The sequence below is a fragment of the Alligator sinensis genome, unplaced genomic scaffold (genome assembly GCF_000455745.1).
Source record: "Alligator sinensis unplaced genomic scaffold, ASM45574v1 scaffold1110_1, whole genome shotgun sequence".
NCBI lineage: Eukaryota > Metazoa > Chordata > Crocodylia > Alligatoridae > Alligator > Alligator sinensis.
In genome coordinates this window covers 80,350-101,836 of record NW_005842871.1, presented here as the reverse complement: position 1 = coordinate 101,836, position 21,487 = coordinate 80,350, and the positions used below count along the sequence as shown (strand labels likewise).

Genomic DNA, 21,487 nt, shown 5'->3' with positions numbered 1-21,487 from the left:
GACAAGGGCAAGGGCAGGAGGAGCAATAGAGAAAGGTGAAGTGCCTGAAGTTGACAGTGGCAGAGCTGGGACTAGAACCATGGTCTTCTGACTGTTGGTACATATCCCTGTTCACTAGGTCACACTGCTTTCCATGGCCTTGCGTTCCTGAAGGAAATGGAGCCAGGGATTACTATTACTCTCACTCGATCAGCTAGGGCATTATAGTTTGGAGCTGCTGTTTTGACTCGATAATCATCCCTCCCAGTACATCCCCCAGCTCGAAGTCCCTACTCCTGGGCATCATTCAGGGGTACTACTGAATCAGAAGAAGAGGTGAAACCCACTGAGTCCCCCTTCCCCCTTCACATTTCCCTTTCATCTTCATTCAGAATTTTGAACAAGACTAGGTCTGTTTCGCTCGTGTGATCTGACAGAACAGTTTATCAGTACCCGTGTCCCCCATCCCTTCCCCTGTGGGGACTAGGGGAAAGGGATGTTTTAATCCACTGACTGTACAGGGTGAGGTACCTTCTCAGCAAGTTGGACATTGTACCCATTTTCAGTACATTAAGGTAGATTACCTTTTTTTTTTTTTTTTAAATAAGAAGCTGCTAATTTTTCCCAGATGTCCTCAGTTCCTACACCCATGTGTCAAGAGTTCAGCGTGCTTCTGTGTGAACTGTCAGGGGCTGTTTTTCAGGTGGAGCAGAACAAAGAAGCAAAAGAGAGATTTAGGGTGGAACCTCCCAGATCCCTTATTACTAGATCTGTTCATCTGCCATTGGGGATTCTGCTTAAACAGACTACCAGCCGTGCTTGGAAATGGAGTTGACACCTCGTGCCTGGTGGGGCTGGGGGTGCTTTGGATCAGTCTGAGAAGACAAAATGGGTCTTGGAAAAAGAGTGGGACAGGGGGAGGCTGCAGCTGCCATTGTATTTTCTAAGGCTGGTTGGGAGGGAAAATGGAGAAGTTTCATGTTTTCTGATTCATTCCTACAGTCGCAAAAGCAGAGCGCTGGAGCTGGCTTGCTGTTAGCTTCTCCCCCACACTGTTCTGATTTTAGTTGCTGGGAAAGGATTTTTAGTACAGAACACTGCTCCTGGAGGCAACAGATTCAAACCTCCCTCACTCCCCTCATCCTGTTCATAAACAGTGAACAAATAGGCAGAGCTGTCCTAATTGATGAGGAAGGAGGGTGATGCCAGGATAATGGTGCCAGGCAGGTGTGAAAGACGGCCCCAAGCTTCAGCATTTGAATGGGGAACTCGGCATGACTTGGGTGAGAGTGAATGATCTAATTTTGTAGAATAAGTTTCCATTTAAAGTATGTTTTTCTGGTCTTTACAAGTGTAAGGAAAATTTGCCAACCATGCACTGTGTGTGGTTGATGCAGCTCTACGTGCTGGAGAGCAGACAGCTTTGAACAGGTGGCTGTGAGATGTGTGAAGTCCTCTATTCCTTTCAGTCTTGTTAGGCTGTTACATTTCAATCCCAGTAATGACACATTAATGGCAATAGTTAACCATTTTGTTATGGCTCATGTTAAGAGATGACATGGGGAGTGAAGTGGGACTGACACCAAGAAGGGTGGGAATTGGGGAACTGGTCCAGGGAAGAATGAGCAGAAGGGAGACAAGCACAATGAAGACAGCAAGAATCAAGGATGGATAAGGAAGATAAACAGGGGTCAGGAACAGTGGTACTGTGAAAGGGAAACATCTCTTACTGAGGGTTGTTGCTTGTGACTTTGGGCACTAAACGCACAAAAATGGAAAGTTCAATTGCTATATGGAAGCCAGAGTCTATCCTTTAGTCTTTGTGCAAACCTCCCCTTGAAATCTGTGGGCAATTCACTCTGTACCTGGACCCAAGTACTACAGTTAGAAAGAGACTTCAGCCCTCTACACAAGCTGAGTTTGTCTGTGTGATATAGGAACACATGTCATGCTCCTCCCCATAGCCAGACTGGTCAATGATAGTTATGGTGTCCCTCTTCCACTACCTGGGGATGGAGGGGATGGGCCAGTGACTCAGCTTTTCCCTGCAGCTGCCTCCTTTGCTGTGAAGGGCCTTGTATGGTCCTCTATAATCTCTAGCTGTTTCATGGAGTGAATGGTGGTTTAGCATTGCTCCCAGGTGATCCTTTGGGGAGCTATGCTACAGCAAAGAAAGTTTCATCTTGAGCTATTCATCTCCCTGTTGCCCTGTCAAGCTCCTCAGTTATGCCCCAACATTTTTGAACCAGATCAGAACAAGGTTGAATGTTCTGCTGTTGGCTTCTTTTGTAAATCATAAGGGACCGGTGGCCTGTTGAGGAAGAGATTCCTTGTGTGCTGGCTTCCTAAGTCTAAAGACTTGTGTGCAAGCTCCTACTCCTATTTTCTGACAAATAATACTTTATTTCACTGCCCATCTCCCTTGCTCACTCGTCTCTCTTTCTCTTGCTTCCTTACATGTCTGTCTAGACAGTCTGAACATAATTCTTAATGTGAGGACCTCTGGCTAATTTATTTCCATCTCCATTTGGCATGCTACTTTATTTGCATTTCTGTCCATTACTGCTGAAACACTAGGCTGTCCAGCTTTCTAAAACAGCACTGAGGCAGCTGAATGCTGTCTCCCCCATATGGCATAGTAATTCCCCCTGTGAGCATTGCTTTCAGCTCATTCTGATTGTTGGTTTCCTTGCATAATCTGTTTAGTCCAAAGAGAGCGTCCCTAAATGTGCAAATGCTGCTGGATGGGTTTACTGCTAGCTCTCTCAGTGCTAGCTACCCTAGTGGTAGATTTGGGGCAGGGGCCTGAGACCTGCTTCCCCCCCGCCCCAGCTCTTTCCAAGCCCCATGCCTTGATTGGGGCACAGGGCTGGGAAAAAAGCTGCAGATCTGGGACCTACCCTTAACTGGGCCAGTTCCCAGCCAACCCTGGGCTGCACAGGGAAGTCTGTATGTTCAGCCTGCAGCTACAGTAAAAGCTGTGTTAACCAGCACTTTATTAACCGGAAAACTCTATTAACTGGCATCCGAGTGAGGCGGCAAAGGTGAAACCGGAAATACCACTTCCAGGGGACTTCCTGTTTCGTTGCTGCAAGCTGAATTTTTCTTCGCCACTTTTTTGGCCCACAGCCCAGGGCAAAGCAGTCTGCGCGGGAAAAAACAGCCTGCACGGGGTCCCCCTTCCTATCCCCCAGCACACTGATGCCGGGGAGTGTACTAGATGGTGCACATTTGATTAACTGGAATATTTGATTAACCGGCATCCCCCATTCCCAGGGGATGCCAGATAACAGAGCTTTTACTGTAGTTGGGGACTTCCTGAAACAGGACAGTCCCCAGCCAGGTCCAGGCTGCACATGCAGACTTCCCTGCACAGCCTGGGGCTGGCCAGGAATTGTCCTGGTCAGGGGCAGATCCCAGTTGGCTCCAGACTGGGCAGGGACCTCTCCCTGTGCAGGGAGCTCCCTGCTGCTGAGGCAAGGGACATTGTCCCCACCCAGGCTCTGCTGGTGCAGCCTGCCCTGGCTGCAGGCAGCCTGGGAGCAGGGAGCAGTCCCCCACTCCCTGCTGCCTGGTTGACCAGGAGCAAGTTTGCTCCCGGTCAGCTGTCTACACATGCCTTACTACACAGTAATTACTCTGCAGCTAATTTGCTGTTTGCATTTGCAGGTAGCAAATTAACTGTTTAGTAGAGTAAATGACTGTGTAGTAAGGGTCTGCATGTGTAGACTATGCAGTAATTTGCTCTACTGTACAGTAAATAATCTTGTGTAGATGCATCCAGAGTGCAGCAAAGAAAATTCAGGCTGCACATGCTCTCTTTACTACACCCCTTCACAACTTGTTCCAATAATTTGTCTCAGTGCTGTTTCCTTGGTTTCAAATAATGACCAGGTACCCCTGTCGGCCTAGGTTTAGCTGGTGTATTGATGTATAAGAAAAGCACTAAGATACCAGTTGTTACCTGTGGGGTATTTCTGAAACTCAAATCAATTATAACGTGTGTGAAGGACATACTTCTGAGTCTGCCTGCCTTTGAACTATGTGTATTACTCTCCAGGCATATCCTATCACTCTAAGAGTATAATTTTCACGGAGTCCATTCCCCCAAGGTCAATGGAAATAGAGAGCAATTGACTTCTGGCAGAAAAATGTGGCAGGTTTCTTTCCTGTGGGTTCATCTCAGCTGACTTGGGGGACTTGCACATGTCACAATGTACATGTGATGAAAAGTTCTCTTTGTATGGCTTGATTCATAGATTGCTAAGGGCTGGAAAGGACCTTGCAGATCACCGGGTGCAGCACCCCCTGCTCTAGGCAGGAAGACAACTGGGGTTAGGGAACCCCAATGAAGTAACTGTCCAGTCTCTTCTTGAAAACCTCCAGGGTAGGTGACTGCACCACCTCTGGAGGGAGCTTATTCCACAGTCTGGACACTATGACTGTTAAGTTTTTCCTGGTATTAAGCCTAAAGCGGCCTTCCAGGAGTTTGTATCCATTGGTCCTAGTCTTCCTTGGGGGTGCCCTAGTGAACAGTTGCTCACTGAGCTCCTGATGCACTCCTCTGATATAGCGGTAAGCCACTATCAAGTCCTCTCTCAACCTTCTCTTCTTTAGGCTAAAGAGGTCCAGGTCCCTCAGCCTTTCTTCATATGGCTTGCCTTGCAAGTCCCTGATTATACGGGCGGACCCTCTCAAGTTTTTCCATGTCCTTACTGAAGTGCAGCGCCCAGAACTGGACACAGTACTCCAACTGCGGTCTCACCAGTGCTGAGTACAGCGAGAGTATCACTTAGTTTTACATGAGATGCATCAGTTGATGCATACCAGTGTGTTATTTGCCCTGCTGACCATCGCCTCACACTGATGGCTCATATTCATGCGATGGTCAATCATTACTCCTAGGTCCCTTTCAGCCATGGTACAAGTCAAGCTCTCACCACCGAGCCTGTATGTATGTTGAGGGTTGTTTGCCCCCAGATGAAGCACCTTACACTTAGAAGTGTTAAACTTCATTTGGTTCTGGTCTGCCCAACTCTTGAGCCTGTCCAGGTCCATCTGTATCAGCAACCTATCTTCTGATTTGACCACACTGCCCCATAACTTGGTGTTGTCCATGAACTTGGCCAGTGAGCTTTTCACTCCCCCATCCAAATCATTGATAAAGATTTTGAAGATGTTAATGTTGTCACGCATGACATGTATGTGAGTTTTGGGGGTTTTAAATGAGTTTGCATGATTGCAAGCTAAACTACATCCCAATGTAGTTTAATTTGGAACATTGCAGCCATTAGTCATCTCGCCCCTTGGTCACAGGAGAGGAGGGCAGCAGGCTCCACAGGAAAAAAGGGTCAGATCCCTCACTGCTTCTGCCTTCAGCGGGCTCCTGCAGCCGGCAGGACACTTGGGGCTGCCCGGAAACATGCTGGCTTGCCCCTGGTGCAGTGTGGGGAGGCAGCAGAAGAGTGCCAGAGTGTGTTGGCAGCCAGAGAAGGTGGCGGGGGTGGTGCAGAGTGTGTGGGGCTGTCCAGGTGGGCTGCTAGCTTCCCTAAGCCTGCTCAGCCTTCCAGCTCCCCATGCACCATCCTCACCACTTTCTCCAGCCATCAGCACACCCTGCCATGCTCCTGCTGCCTCCCCATGCTGCCCCAGAGGCAAGCCAGCCCATTCCTGGGTTGCTCCAGGCATCCTGCTGGCCACAGAAGCCTGCTGAAGGCAGAAGCAGTGAGGGGTCTGTTTTTTGGGTTTTTTTCCTGCAGAGCCTGCCCATCTCTCCTGCGGCCAGGGGGTGAGCTGACAGATTAATGGCCCCCTGACTGTGGGAGAGGTGGGCAAGCTTTATTGCAGCAAGTGCCTGTGGTCACCAGGACAATAACATATATATATATACAACAGAAAAATAAAACCCACTGTTACAATTAAAAACTCTCTGTTCCAAGTTAGGGGGCATAGACTGCAACCCTAAGGACTAAAACCCTGTCGCATGTACAAGCACCCTTGGTGACTACCTGTCATCTAGAGGTGTGTCTGTTACAGATGTTTCAGCAAGCAGGGCAAACAGTCACTGATATGAAAACAACTGAAGTCTCCCTGAGCACCACTAACTGTGTTAAATGCAACTCTTATGCTATCTTGCTAGTAGTACTATTTCAAAACTGCAGAGCCATGTTATCTTCCAGAAGGGATGTGGGGCCAGATATTAAACGGAGCAGGGGAGTCGGGTACCCTGCTTCTATTCCCCACTACAGCACCCCATGCAGTGAGGGTTAACTCCTCTCTGGCAAGTCACCCATCTCTATGGGTGGATCTAGGATTTTAAAAAAGCAGGTGCAGATGGTGTAGCATATCATCACATATAACACAAGACACATTTTTCTCCAGGTGAAGAGAAAGCTAGAAGCTTTACTAATGTGCTAAGAGGCTAGCATTATATTTTCAGTTCAAGGTCAAAGCAAAAACAAATATAACAATGGGACTGTGCACTAATTTGCTAGATTATATTTTACAATTTTAAAACCAAAAGAACTAGGCAAAATAGTCAAAAGATATTGTGGCATTAGTTCTCTAGTCATTTTAATTGCACATATGTCTCATTCAGTTTCATAAAACAAAGTCTAGCTTTCTTGAGTGTCTTGATGGTGCCTCCAATACTTCACTGTCAGTCATTTCTACACCTGAGTTAATATGATCGCATCTGAGTTAAGGTTTTTAGCTACAGTTAAAACAGCCTGTAAGGCTGTGCAATAGAAAAGGGACACTACCAGGAATGGCTAACGGACAGCAAAATTGCAGAAGAAAGGATACTTTGAATAATGGAACATCAAGACCATTAAAAAGGAGAGAGGGTTGTTAACACTTGCCAAGTGCAGGGATATTAACAGGACTCAGGGAGATGATAATCAGCCATGAAGTCAATTGACTTGCTCAGCAGTGCCTGAATAGAAATGCCACTGCCCTTCTCAGCAGCTGGTTTTACAGTTTGGTTAGAGCAGGAATCAAAGAGCGGTGCAATTGCACTGGTGCACTCCACCCCCGCCCTGGATTTGCTCCTGCCCATCTGTTAGGCATATTTAATGCAGCCTGAATACTCAGTGGACCTAAACTCCAGCAGGCTGCTGAGGGCCTTCTATTCCCACTGAAGAACAGGCACATTGGAGGCAACCTCTATAACCAGCCCTGTACAGCCAGTGGAGCCAGCTTTTTGCAAGGAATTTGTGTCCCTATTTTACTTCAAGTGTATAAAATTTTAGCAAACAAAAAAAACAAAGAACGTGTTTTAAATTTAATACAAAGCAACTATGCAAAAATAGCATATTCATCTGACTTAAAATGATAATGCTGGCTCTCAGTCTGTTAAGAAGCTAAAGGATGACAGGCATTTTTCTGCCCAAGCCAACACTCCTATAGGGACCATTCAATATTTCTGAAAACCTGGTGTCTGTCCATACTGCAACACAGATCCTGCAGCACTTACTTGGAAGAGAAGTCATTAGCACTACTCCAGTGAGTATAAACTTCAGACTGGAAAACAGGACTGGAACAACATGCTCAGTTTCAGAAGTAGGTATTTAAACTGATCATGCTCTTTTCTTACCACTGGGTGGCTGTAGCCTATAGTGTTCCTTTTTTAAAACTCATTTTCCTTGCTTTTATGCAAATCAAACCTTCAATATTCTCAGGTCCTTTATTTTATTGTTTAATATCTTTCATTGCCAGCACCACCAGTTTGTGACTGAGCCTTGACAATGAATAGTTATCTACAGCTCTACTTAAAAAGAAAATGGATTGGTTTGTGCAGTACACCTGCCCTCTGCTGGACAAAATAGCAAAATATGGTCAATTACTTTAGTTTTGGTAAGAACGTAGCTAATGGGATTGGTTCACTGCGTAAAGCCCTCCTTCTGTTCCTTATTATGGTTGTATGTTTTTGATGGCTTTTAACTTTCAGAACCAGTTATGCAGAATGAAAACTTGTTAAACATAAATCGGTCTTTATCCAGTCTTAATACTGAAATGATAAGAAGCTGCTGCATCTCTATGCAGAACTGTTTGACACTGCCCATTCATTTAAAATAAAAACCAAAATGCACCAACTAGTAAAGGCAAGCGAATGTAGCTGATGAGATCCAAAGGACTACTTAACTGATCAGACTGGGGTTTCAATTTCCTGCATGGAAACCAAATGTCCTGTCATGTTAAAGGTCTCCAGGAACTAGGATTCTTAGTAGTCTTTCTTGCATATTTGTGCTTTAGTCTTATTTTCCTTTTCTTGATTTCATCCCCTGATCTCAGTTATTCCCCTGCTATTATACATAGTTATATACAGTTATTCCCCTGCTATTATTATATTCCCAATTATTATACATGCTGCAAATACTTGAGGCTGGCTATCAGTATTTAGCCAAATTTTCTCTAGTCTGTCTGTCTTGGGAATCAAGCTCTTCAGGTCCTTCCATCATGGCTGTCAGTCTTTTGGTCTTCTCCCCAACATGCAGTCTGTCTTTTACAGTTAGGTGCTCAGGACTGGATACACTAGTGGGTGTGAGAATAACTTGAGTTGCTGTCTTGCTTCCTGATTTCAGGACCAAAGAAAGCTCTTTCTGGGCACCAACACAGCATTAGCTTTTTGTTTTATTTCAGAGTACCCTCCTCCTCCAGTAAAATATTTGGAGCTACTTCCCCTGACCAAGGAGTGTGTATAGTACTGCCTGATGCTGATGTTCAAAAGTTCTGAGCACAAGCATGCAATTATGCACAAAGACCCAAGCAGGCAATAAGGTCAAAAAGCCACTCTACAAGTAAAGCAGGATCTGTGACCTGATGGAGGGTGCTTGAAGCTTAAAAACTTTGTCTCATCACTCCCAACGTACAATTAGGTTCAATAAAAGGTGTTGCATTACCATCACTAAGGTAGCTTTGAGAGTCCAAGAATATGAGAGCAGCAGAATTAGTTAAATAAGGTATGTCAAGTCATTCAAGATTAACGCCTAGCATTTTTATGTCACAATTTAGTGTTCAAACACTTTAGTGTTTTCTCTTCTCTCAGGCTAGCACCATTTAACTAAGGCTGATCCCTCAGCTACCTGGGATGCCTGCTGACTTGCCTGCACAATTCAGTTTTTTTTAAGTAAATAAATTAAGCTCAGGGAAAAGGGAACAGTATTTTTGGTTCTTATAACTAGCTGAGCACAGTACACCAGTCCCCATCATTATAACAGGTCTCTATACAAAGTGTAATTCATTTGCAAACTTACCCTGATAAGCTACTAATACATGTATAATTTCTTTATTGAATGAAATTCAGTAAAGCAGTAATGTATTTTTGTCACTGCTTGTAGTTCTTGTGCTTTGGATGAGAAAGCAGACTCTTTTAAATAAGTACTTCATATGTGGATGTCAGATTACCTTACTCTTATGGAAAAGCTGGGCATAAGGACATGCCCTTTAAGACTGTGACTGTAGTAGCCTTCCTTTGAGATGTCAAAAAAATCCAAACAAACGATAAAAAAAAGCATTGTGGTGGTGGTGGTTGTTGTATAGTAGTAATGGTACAATGGAGAGAGAGCTAAAAAAATGTTTCTTTGTTAGTGTGGTGGGATGTGGAGGCTTAACTCTCATACATGTGGGTCTATAGAGAGCTGGGAGTTTATGCCCTAACCCCCTGAAAAATCCTTTTGCAGTAAGGTATGTAAACGGAATGGAGTATTCAAAGGAAATCTGCAGCAAGGGGGGCGGAGGGCAAGTTGGGAGACTGTCTAGAAAACTGGAAGAGTTCCAGCCTGCAAGGAACCGGTGGAGTAGGAGGAGGCATTCAGGCAGTGGGTACCAGGCAGCCTGGAAAGCAGGTCCTGCAGGTAAGTCTGTGGGGGGAAGGGAGTGAGTTGGGCAGGGCTGGGGCTGCTGCCCGGCTGGGCAGTGCAGAGGGCCTGGGGCCTGAATGCTCAGCCACAGGGCCACAGCAGGAGCAGGCAGCTCTTCCAGGGGGTGGGTTGAAGCCACCTCCCTACTGCGGTGTACACACCCAGGGGGCCAGGGGAGGACCTGTACCCCCCAGATCTGTGTGCAGGGTGGGGGCAGGGGTAGGTGTGGGCTCCCTGCTGCAGGCTTAGGCTCCCTGCAATGCTGCCCTCCCCAGGGGCTTCTGGAGGCCAGCAGGTGGGACCTGGCATAGCTGGTAGGGAAGCTCCTTGGCAATGTGAGGACCGCATACCTCTGGAGAGGCATCCCCTGCCTGTCCTGCAGCTGTGGGGGTGCAGAGAGGTGGTGTGGGGTTGTGCCCCTTGGTGCTGCAGGGAGGACAGGAGCCATGTTGCCATGGGGGCATGGAGCTCGCAGTAGCAAGGAGCTTCCCCACCTGGCACCACTGTCCTGCTGTGCTGGGTCCTACTGGCAGCAGGACAGGGAGCCCAAGCCCATAGCAGGTAGCCTGAGCCTGCCCCTGGCCCTGCCCCATGCACAGGTATGGGGGCATGGGTCCCCCTGCTCCCCCCCAGGAGCCAGCTCTCCCCCCACGCCCTAGCTGGCAGGCTGCACCCCTGCCCCCATGGGCTCCACTCTGGCTGTGGGGCTGGAGGGAAGCTAGGCCCTGTGCTCTGCTATGCTGCAGCAGCTGCTGCCTCCCATGGGCAGAAGCCAGTGCTTGGATGCTGCTGCAGGGGGCAGTAGCCCTGGCAGCTGGGGGCCCCCCTTCAGTAGGGCTGGGGGGGGGGTAGAGAGCAGAGGGTGGGGGGCAAGGGGCACCAGCAGGGCTGTGAGATAAGGGGGTAGGGGGAGCTCTAATTTTCCATGATAAACTCAAAACCAAATGCCAAAATGTATAGGTATTTAGAATATATTTTATTATAGGAATTGAGGCCACTGGTAGGCTCCCAAATTGCTTTAAAATTATAAATATATCAATAAGACATTGTGTTCAGTTAATATGTTCTCTTGATCAAAAATCCCAAAACCCACAACCCCTCTTTCTAGTCAAGAGAATTTGTGATTTTTTTTTTTTTTAAATTGGAGCAATCCAGGATCAGTGGACAAGATAGCACAAAAGGTACAGTTATCCATCCTTTGTAGAAGGCTAGTGAGAGACCCAAGATGATGAGAAGGGACGAGTCCTTGCTCTTGTCAGGGCAACATGTTGATGCTTACTAGTACTGGGGAAATACTGCGTGTATAAAAATATAGGCCCAACATCAATATTACAGGAAGGAGGGGCACAATTTTGTTTTCTTACTAGTCCCAATGGTACCACATGACCATCTTTGCAGATATAGCATCACTCCAAGAGGAATTACAGAACAGTACTTGCCACCTAGTAAAATCCACAGCCCTAAAGAAGGTGCTTAGGCTTCTCCATAGAAAACAAGAGACAAGTTAGGCACTGAAGGACAAGATCCAGAACAGGCAGGACACTGAACAGGAAACTGACATAAAATAAGCCAGTAAGAAGAGCTGTAGCTAGGGAAGTGCCTTAATCCACACTCCTTCAGGAGTTAGGTACCTAAAGTTAAGTTTCAGGGAGGCATTTCCCTCCACCTGGGTGAGTGTTTAAGGAAGAGGTGTCAGTCATCTGGCCCATGAGACAGATGAGTGGCATGTGGCTCATATGCAGGCTGGATCAGGCCCATGGACTCCCTCCCCTTCCTGCAGCATCCATGGTCCAGCAGCTGTTCCAGTTGGCCTGGCACCCAAGCTATATGTGATGTATATCCCAGAGCAGCCAGACCACACCTTACATGGTACCCACCCTAGCAGCTTTGAGATTGCACTGCATGCAGCACCTTGTCCAGCCAGTCTGGGACCCACACTGCACATAGTGCCTGCAAGCACCAGGCACTATGCGTCTCAGATGAACTGGAGCAAGCACTGCGCATAGCGTGCACTCCAAATCAGGTACTGTGTCGCACAGCCCAGCTGGGGTCTGGCCACTCTGAGATTGGCTGAGAAATGACAGGATCAGGGCAGGGGGAGGCAGAGGGAAAGGGGATTTAGGAGCTGGATTGAGCTGGGGGGAGGGGATCCATAGGCTGTATTGAGCCCACTTACTGGCCCCACACCATGGGTAGCATTACAGCCTTATGTTTGACACCCCTGGTTTAAGCATTCAGTAGAGCAGGCATGTCCACCTCATAAAAGTCCCAACTACTAAGATTCGGAATCATTCAGTCTTTGAGCATATGAATATTTAAATTTCTTCACACAAAGTAAAAGGCATGGAAGAGAAAACTCGCCCAGACTGCACTGTAGCAAGGTGTAGACGTGCCCATAATCTGTAAAAACAGGCCTTGAGGCAAAAAGTTTCTTGAAGTAAAGCTGTGGGCTATATACGCAGCTCTTAAAACTGAATGCTGCTGGCTTCACACATCATTTTGACTTAGTAATTTTGAGCCATTTGACCAGAATATTTACATTTTTATTAAATCTTTACAATCGGCAATTATAATCAAGTACACAATTATATTACAAGGATTATGTACATTTTTTATAGCCCAGACTCTTACATCACAGTACATAATTGCCCTTAGAAATATTGTGTACACTGCTATCACCAGACAGTAAAACCCAACAACAGTAGTGTTACAGCACCTGTTAGACATCTTTCATAAATTACATCATAAGAAAATATACGGCTGTAAATTGGGCTGGTAAAAAATTTTTTATAAAATCTGAACATACAATATTTCATTCACAGAATGTTTTTTATTCTATGTTCTGACTGGAGCCTTTTGCATAAGCTGTCCTGTTCTAACATTTACCACCATCTCAGCATAAATTATTTCACAACTAAAGCCAAGCTTTCTTATATAACCTTGGCAGGAGGAACAATGCTGGGCTTATTTTTAAACTTCATTAAGAAACAGTAAATGTAAACAATAGAGAATATCTCTCTAACATCAGGGAGATATTAATTGGCTACTAGGAATCACGTGAGATGGAATAAGTGCTAGTTCTAGACTAGAATCCAGTACTTTTTCAATTCACCGAATACCATAAATTGCAGCAGGGAAATATCCAGGTGACCACACTTTAGAATGAGGCAAGAGCAATATTCTTCAAGGACAATAAAGGTTTTTAAAATCTTGCAAAGGACCTCCTTTTTCCCCTCACGAAAAGAATTTTCTATTCAATCTTACATTCCTTTTTCTTTTAAAATAACATATTATAAGAAAACTATTTTCAGAACAATATGAAGAAGAGAACTAAAGTCAATTTCCTTAGTAGGAAAAAAAAACCTGAATAAGACTGTCACCCTAATTTATCCTTCTCTTTCCCAAAAGGTCAACTTTACCCGATTCAGTTCTGTAAACAGCATGTAAACCTCTCTCATCAAACATGGCTATCTATGGCTGTCATGATCACTTCAGACGGTAAAGTTAAATTATCTTTAAAATATAAGGAGGCAACATTTCTCTGAGGTAGACCACCACCGACGAGATACTTCAAACCCATACTGAGAGATTCTTAGCAATCCCTAAATCCAAAGGAAGGAAAACAGTCTGCATCTACGTCAGAACTGTGCAGGTGTTTATGCTTAGTGGGAAGCAGGCAGTTAGGAAAGATGAGTCTGTGGTGGCTGGGAGAGTTAGAACATCCACTTGAATATTCGTAAAGACAAAATTCTCAGCTAAAAAATAAATCATTCTGCAAGAAAAAATAAAATTTGAGCCATCGTGTCAAGCTTAAGATTTGACAAACAAGATGCTAACAATGATCAGAGAACCACTTTACCTATCATCTTAAAAAAACCCAAAATAATTATATCCACCAAGACTAGCAAATAAGCATGTAATTGCTGCAGCTTTGACTAAAGTAACCTAATCAAGAGCACTAAAATGAAGAGGCTCAATAGTGGCACTTGGCTCTGACATTTGGAATTATCTAATTTACTTTCAGACTTAAGGTTTCTGACCTACACCAACCCATAGCCATGCTCCTTGAAATTGGCGTCTATAGCCACATCCATTGAAGTCGATGGGTTCTATGAGGAAGCAGGACGCAAAAGTTACAAAGGACACTTAAAAGGCTCCCGTGATCAAAATTCCGAGGATAAATAATCCTCCTCTTTGAATCAACCCCTCAGTCTAAGTGACAAATGATTAAAACTCAGCTGCTTCATGCTCCTTTCTAAAGTACCAATGTTAAACCCAAACCTCTATACAGTAATTTGTGCAAAGAAATTAAAACTACATTTTAAAAGTTAATTTAAAAAGGACACTTATTTACCATCTCTTTGTTGCTCCACTTCCCCATCAAAATTAATTCCTACTCTAGGTCACTCAGATTCACTACATTTGTGTATGATGTTTGATAGACTATAGTGCTCTCAAAAGGTGCTTGTGCATTTTGAAACTCTTGAAAGCAAGTGACATTGCAAGATTACATGTATATAACATTTGTTTGGGATTTTTCAATTCACATTGTACATAAAAATACATGAGTAAATACAGTATGGCTGTACTGCTTAACATTTGCTTATTCTGCACGTTTAAATCTCACCAGCAGGATGCCTGGTGCACTTCAGACTGGGACATATGTGTTCCACTGCAAAAAACTACATATTGAGTTTTCATTTTTAGTCTGGTGCAGTATATAGGCAGTGTTAAGAATATGGAGCCAAACCATAATTAACTAAAAACTAGATATATATAGTTTTTGGCAGTATCTTTGGACAGTTATACCATTTATAATTTGTTTATATATTTTGCTATATTAAGGTTTGTTTAAACACATCCTCATTTTAAATAGAGGAATTACAAAACCATGATTTAACATAACTTAGGAACCACACTTACCTGCAAGTTAAAAACCCAAGTCCTAAAGTATTATATCAATCATTCTTCAAAATTCATACCACCACATTTTAAACTATGGACCCAACAGCGGAGTTGCACTTCACTATTGATACTGGCCTTCTTGCCCAAAGTGTCACATATAAAAAGTGATTATGTCAGGCTGATTGTTGACAATAAAAACTTGGAGAGAAAGGAATAGTTTTTTTCTGGTAAAAATTCTGCTCTAATTCTATTGTGTGTATTTTCAGAGAGCAACAACAATGCTAAGTTCTGCATCTTAGGATAGAGTAAACTTAATAGATTTCAACATGGGAAGTCAAAGAGGAATAAAGTATCTTGTCCAATTTACCTAAATTCAAGTAAAAAAATCTTAACAATATACTGAGTCTATCTAGTTGTCCTCCAGTTAGCAGTTTTCCTAAAGGAACTCACTAACAGAGCAGACATTACCTTTGGTTTATACAGCTTCTCCAGTTGAAATAAGAGCAGAAAAGTAAAAATCCAAGTCATCTCAGTCATTCTTCAAAGCAATAGATGGAAGGAGTGATGAGCAATGTTGCTATATTGTGATGTCAGAGGACAAATCAAGCTGCCTCTAGCTACATCTTACCATCTTACACTATAAAAGGAAATGTCTAACAATTTCACCTGTTTCTATCCATGAAGGCCTTTATATCCAATCCAACATAGATCGGTGAAACTGTACCCTCACTTTGACTAGAATAGCAGCTGACCGACTGCCTTTAAGTGTTATCACCATACCATAACCAACCAGTGGTACATTAACCCCACCGCATTCAATGTTTGCCTTTCCAGAGGCCAAGGCAACCTGACCTCTTGAAGCCTGGAATGCAGAAGTCAGATTCATTCCCTGAATAAGCCTCCTGTGTTACAGCACCATGCAATGGAGCCATACAAAATGGTTCAATTGCACATTCCCATTTCGAAACAGGAAAAATTAAAACAATAACACCACGTGCTGGGTTTCTATGATATTATCCAGGTAAAACCTGGTTGCTCATCACAATACTGAACAAGTTTTTTTAGTTCTCAGATATTAGGGCCTCACTTTTACCCAAGAAGTTCTCCATTTTGTTTACCCAGAAATAAGTTATTATTGTAAGTCATAGTTCATCCTTTTCCATCATTTCAAATGCTTCTATATCTTCATTCCAGTCTGCTAATATAGATTCCATAGGCTGGACCTTATCATCATCATCATCCCAATTTACATTGGAGTCTGAATCTGTCTCCATCTCTGTTTGTTCCTGAGGCTGGTTATTTAATGTTGTGCATTCTGTCTCCTGGATACTAGCCTCATGGTTTTCCAGGATATAGGAATCCTGGTTTGAAATAGAAACACTATCGGTGTCTGCATCAACAGACAATGAATCCAAGTGAACAGTATCAGAATTTTCATCTTCAGCAGGCTGTTGACTGACCAGGCTGGGGTCCTGAGATCTCAAAGACTCATCTGAGCTCTGCTTATGCGAATAATTTTCTGAAAACTTCTGTTCCATGTTTTCCATTTCCAAATCTTAGTTAAAAACAAGAAAAACTCTGTGAGTATTTTGAAACAGCATCTGAAAACTAACATTTTATTTTCAACTGCTTCCCTTGATCTTATTCCAGCCTTCAAGAAAGTACAGATTTTACTGGTGTGGAGATGAAGGGCCGCAGCCTATTCCACCTTGCTTGAGTCCTTGGAAAAAACATTAAGTGCATCACAAAAGCCAATCTTATCTTTGCCCTAACATTAAGGCAAAAAAGCAGGACAGAGAAGGACCCACAAACCTTTTGTATTCATAGTTTTTCAGATACCTGTATAAATAAGTCACTCTTAGACACCTGGCTGCCCAATAGGTGGAATAGGACCCCAACTTTAGTCTTATAATGTGCTGTATATCAAATGACAGCAGAGTAAAAAGTCTGATTATAAAACTGTTAATCATTTAATAGTTATTAAAAAGCACAGCCCGTTCACTGACACAGCATCAGGTCTGGTTCTTCTTGCTTGATTACAAGATTGTTAGGTTAGAATATAGATAACTGAGTGGGGTACTAATTCAATTAATTGGCATGGTTGCCTGAAAAAAATAAGTACTAAAATGTTAAGACCTACTACTTAAAAAAAGATGCCCTTCACTAGCTGTTAACATTAATAAATGTTACAAGATTTTTCTAAATTAGTCAGTGTTGATAATCTGACCTTTTAAAAAAGAAAATCAGGTATCTTTAGATTTAAGTATTATCTTTTTTTAAAATAACTGTTTAAAATGAAATCTGAATTGCATGCAAAATCTGTTACGGCCTAAAATAATTATAATCCCTTTAAAACATTTTTTAACAGGTTGTATCCATGACTGTGCAAACAGTCACAGGCTGTGTGCTTTTTTATAATAAGAATCAGAGGAAAAAAACATCAAATTTTGGGGTCCAAACTTCATAAATATGACAAATGAGGTCATGCATTATATTAAAGATTCACACAAACAGCATGTCATTATCCATTTTCTAACATGCTAAAATAAAATTAATAAATCTGACATTAAAGTATATAATTGCTTAAATGAAATGCAAGTAATTGTACTGTAGCATCCTGGATAGCAAGAAAATTATAAGTATAGCATAAAGCCTTTGTTTAGTCTGTGAACATACATGTTTTAATGGGATTAACCATGAGAATGCACCTCTCTTTAGAAAATAACAAGTACAATTGAAAAAGGATTAAAATGGGCAATCATGACTTCATCTGGTTAATTAGAAAAAAAATATCACTCTCCACTGGGTTTAATGATATAAAATGTCAAACTCGAATGCCCTCATACAAAGGAAATTTACTTCAGAATTCTAGTTAGGCCAACTGTACAGAAGTTTATTATTAATATAAAAATACTTACTGCTATCAATAATGTAGTTTGGAATCATTTTACCTTTAAAGATTGTTGCTGAAATTCCAGTGATAGCACAAAGGAGGAGAGAGAGGACACACATTAAACATCCACAAGTACATAACGTCTTGTGTTTTTTTGGAAAAGGGAGACTGGTGTCTTCAGAGCACTTTCCCCAGAAAGGATTTAATAAATTCACTCCTTTTGACATACTTTAAACAGTTTACCCATTGTTATTAATAAGGGGACTCTTGAAGGATTCCTTATGAGGAAGCTGAAAATATGGTAACTTTCAATGTGTCAGCTTTGTATATGCAAGAAAAAAAATAAAATAAAAATGTACTGACTTGCTAAAGGAGGCCAAGTTTATTTCTGATCCTGTTCTCCAAATACCCTGTTTGAACAAAGCAGGATTACAGGAGTTTAAGCACTACTGAGGGGAAGGTTTACTGAAGGAAAGCCTAGAAATAATCTCTTAGCTGTGCAAACATTTTCATTTATGGTTTTAGTCACTTATGCTGATGAAATTGCTACAGCCATACAGGAAAGCAAATTATATAAAGCTACATGTGTTGGCAGCCTTACTCTCTTAAAGAGAACGGCTTCTGCCTAGTTTTGGCAAGGAAAAAAATCATGTCTAGCTTGGAGAAAAAGAAAAAAAAAAAAAAGGAACTGATTATAGTAAGAAACGTCTACAGATTAAAGTACTAAAAACACTCAAACTAACCGTGCTGTGGGAAGGCCAAAAGTCTTTCAAACATTGTTTAAGAGGCCTAAATATTAAAGATTGCACTGCCCTGTTACTCAAAATCTAACTTTTAACACCAACAGTATTAAACCATATGTTATACCTTTAATTCTGGGAATACCTTGTGCAAAGAATTCCAAGTAAAAAAAGGCAGATATTTCCCAGGGTGCATCTCTAAGAGGGGAAAGCTGGGTTGGTGTCCTTGGGACTTGAGGGGCTCAATACTGCATGGGAATTTCTGTGGTACACAGGACTGGTCCCCCCAAACCCTTAAGTGCCTGCCTGGGGCAGCTGCACAGAGCTGACAGCTCCAGATTGCCTAGGCTTTCCACCACAAAGCAACTAAAAATCCACAGTAAATAGTGGCACAATTAAATCTCACCTTTTTGCAGCCATAAATTTTGGGCATTTGTGGCATGACAAGGGGAGTGGACATCTGGTTTGCTTGGCTTTTGTGCCATCATACAGGCAATGAAAGGTGACATCTGTTTCAACCCACAGCTTGAAAGAAATGAGTGCTAACGTTCAAGAGTAAAAATGGATTTAAGAGAAGTCGTACAATAGTTTTACTTCAGTCCCAGTTTATCTATTTCTTCAGGTAGCAGTACAAACTACTGTTCTGGTATACTTCACATCACACAAACCAATAAAAGATTACTGCTGATCTGTATATAGCACATAACTTTGTCCATACCTCTGTCTTTTGCTTTATCAGAAAGAAGCACCTCTACAGCCTCATATTCCCGGATTGCATCCAGTATAATATTTCCTTCTTTGTTGAACAGAAAGAGCATAGGAATTGTGATATCATCTGTATTCTTTCCATCACCAGCCATTTGGAACAGGGGTGCAGTGTCACTACTGCTTCCCTCATTGTCATCTAGCCAACAAAAAGTGAGAGTAAGCAAACTTTTCTGTCACACAGTTAATATTTCATTGTTTTGAAAGATGATGGTAATGTCTTAAAAATTATCCTGCAATAGTAGCTTTCTATATTAGATTAAACAGAAGGAGGGCTGTAAATTGTCAGAAATAATTTCATTAATTCCAACCTTGTTTCCTGTTGACCAATCAGCAAAGAGATTTCTGGGTGAAAAGAAAAATTGAGATTTAAGGAGATGTAGAAGTATAATACTTAGCTGATTTAATTTGGACAAGACAATTATAAGAAGTTGCAGGTGTAGGGGAATATTTCTGGCATCTTCAACATTAAGTTTATCTTGTATTTTCAGTTTGCCTCACTGGTTGATAGATCCTCATTGTTCTGTGAGAATGAGGCTGAACTGGATAGTGCAGGAAGGAACTGCTGGAACAGCACTGAATTTGGAGGTAGGGGTTCTAACTAATAAGTTCTCAGTATAGACCTTATTAGGCATTTCCTATACAGGAATACTTATAAGTTGCTCAATTTTAAGAAAATTGAATGTATACAGGTTTAGGGCAGATGTTATAAGCATCTAACGTTTATAGTTACAAACAGCAGAACATGGCATAACTGAGAGAAGAAAATTGTATAGGTACATTCCTAATTTGAAAGACTTAGCTGGATGTTGGAAAGTATAAAGCTGAACTCTCTTCCTGAGAACTTCCCTGGAAATGCAATATTGGTGAAAAGGTGCAAAAGGCTAAAGTATATATAAAAAACAAACCACACATAAGGAACATCTACACATCACCATGGTGGTTACTGAGCTGTGTGTGCACGCAACTATGGTGACGTAACTACTGATCATGTGTAGACGCACAACTACGTGTAGTGGTGATCACTACGTCACCGTAGTGCACCATACAGTGACATAGCGCATCCCTACGTCACTGTAGGGCGAAGTGTAGACATGCCCACACACAACTACTTCTAAACATTTATCTGCATCTCAAAATGAAAATTAGAATAGAAATTTAGAAAATTAAAATAGGTAACTTCTACTAGTGACTGAGGTTTGTTCTTGCTGATTAGATATGCCTTGCTCCATTCTTGTATGAAAAGGGATATTAGAACAATATTGTTTGTGTACATATTTGAACATGTTTTGATAACAAGATGTCTTCTAGTACAGACTGCTAACAAGAATGTAACAGATGCCTGCCAGCCTTGAAAATGTTTATGTAGTATCAGAACAACCACCTTGAAAATTACACATTCATACAAACAGACTTAGTTTTATTTACCAATAACAATGCCGCCTATTGCGCCAGCTTTTTGGATGTTTCGTGCCTTCTCAGCAAACATGCACTGGCCTCTCTGCATCAAAGCAATTTTCTCCTTCACTGCTTCAGGATTAGTGATCTCCGAACATCCATTATATGGTTTAATGGTTGCAACAAATCCTCTCGTCTGTTTGAGAGATGCAATGATTTAAAATACTAGATTCAAGTCTATCAGAATGCTTTAGGTTTTTTATGTTGTTCCATCCCAAAATTAAAGGGGAGTGTTTCCCAGCATTCTAAAAGAGCCCTCACTATGAAGAAAAGCTTCTTCATTTTAGCTATAAGGAGCAAAAGATAAAAAACAGGAGGACTAAAACTGGATTGAACAATTTTTTGCAAGACTGATTTAAACTTGTTTCTTGAAACATTTTAAATCAATTTTGTTTTCATACTTTGCAAACTAGGGAAGAGTTACAAATACTGGCCCCACATCTTAATTGTCTTTAATTAAACAAAACACAGAATGTTCTTAATTAAGGCCAGTCCAACAGTGATGAGAGAACATAACTATTGCTCTTGGAAACCTTTTCTATGCATACAATACACCTTTGAACTTGCATCCTATTCCACAAAGTCAGTGGGCATTTTGCCATTCATTTCAGTAGGAAGTTACCTGTGCAATAATTTCTCCCTGTTCTCTCTCTCTAAACCAGCAACATAGATGCAAACAGTTCCTTTCAACTTCCCTGGTAAGCTAAAGAGAATTCTTTAAACATTTGAAATATTTTGGATGCTCACTGTAGTCCAAATACTAAGACTTAACATATGAATGTCTTCAGAACAATGACTTTGGGCACATGTTTATCTGGAACTTGAGTCCTACATTGTTTGGTGCTTAAGGAATGCAGAAGAACATGTGCAGACAGGATTAAAACTAT

At 42.2% G+C, this 21,487-nt stretch overlaps 1 protein-coding gene across 1 annotated transcript in view; it reads right to left on the bottom strand.

Moving 5' to 3' along the window:
• Positions 1-12,366: 12,366 nt before the first annotated feature.
• Positions 12,367-21,487, bottom strand: part of EDEM3 (ER degradation enhancing alpha-mannosidase like protein 3) — a 42,951-nt gene continuing 33,830 nt past the window's right edge. The window contains exons 19-21 of the mRNA XM_025191901.1: positions 20,571-20,736; positions 19,096-19,281; positions 12,367-16,299 (exon numbers count right to left, since the gene is read on the bottom strand). Coding sequence (XP_025047686.1) covers positions 15,887-16,299; positions 19,096-19,281; positions 20,571-20,736 — 765 coding nt within the window. The 3' untranslated portion in view covers positions 12,367-15,886. The remainder of the gene's footprint in view (positions 16,300-19,095; positions 19,282-20,570; positions 20,737-21,487) is intronic.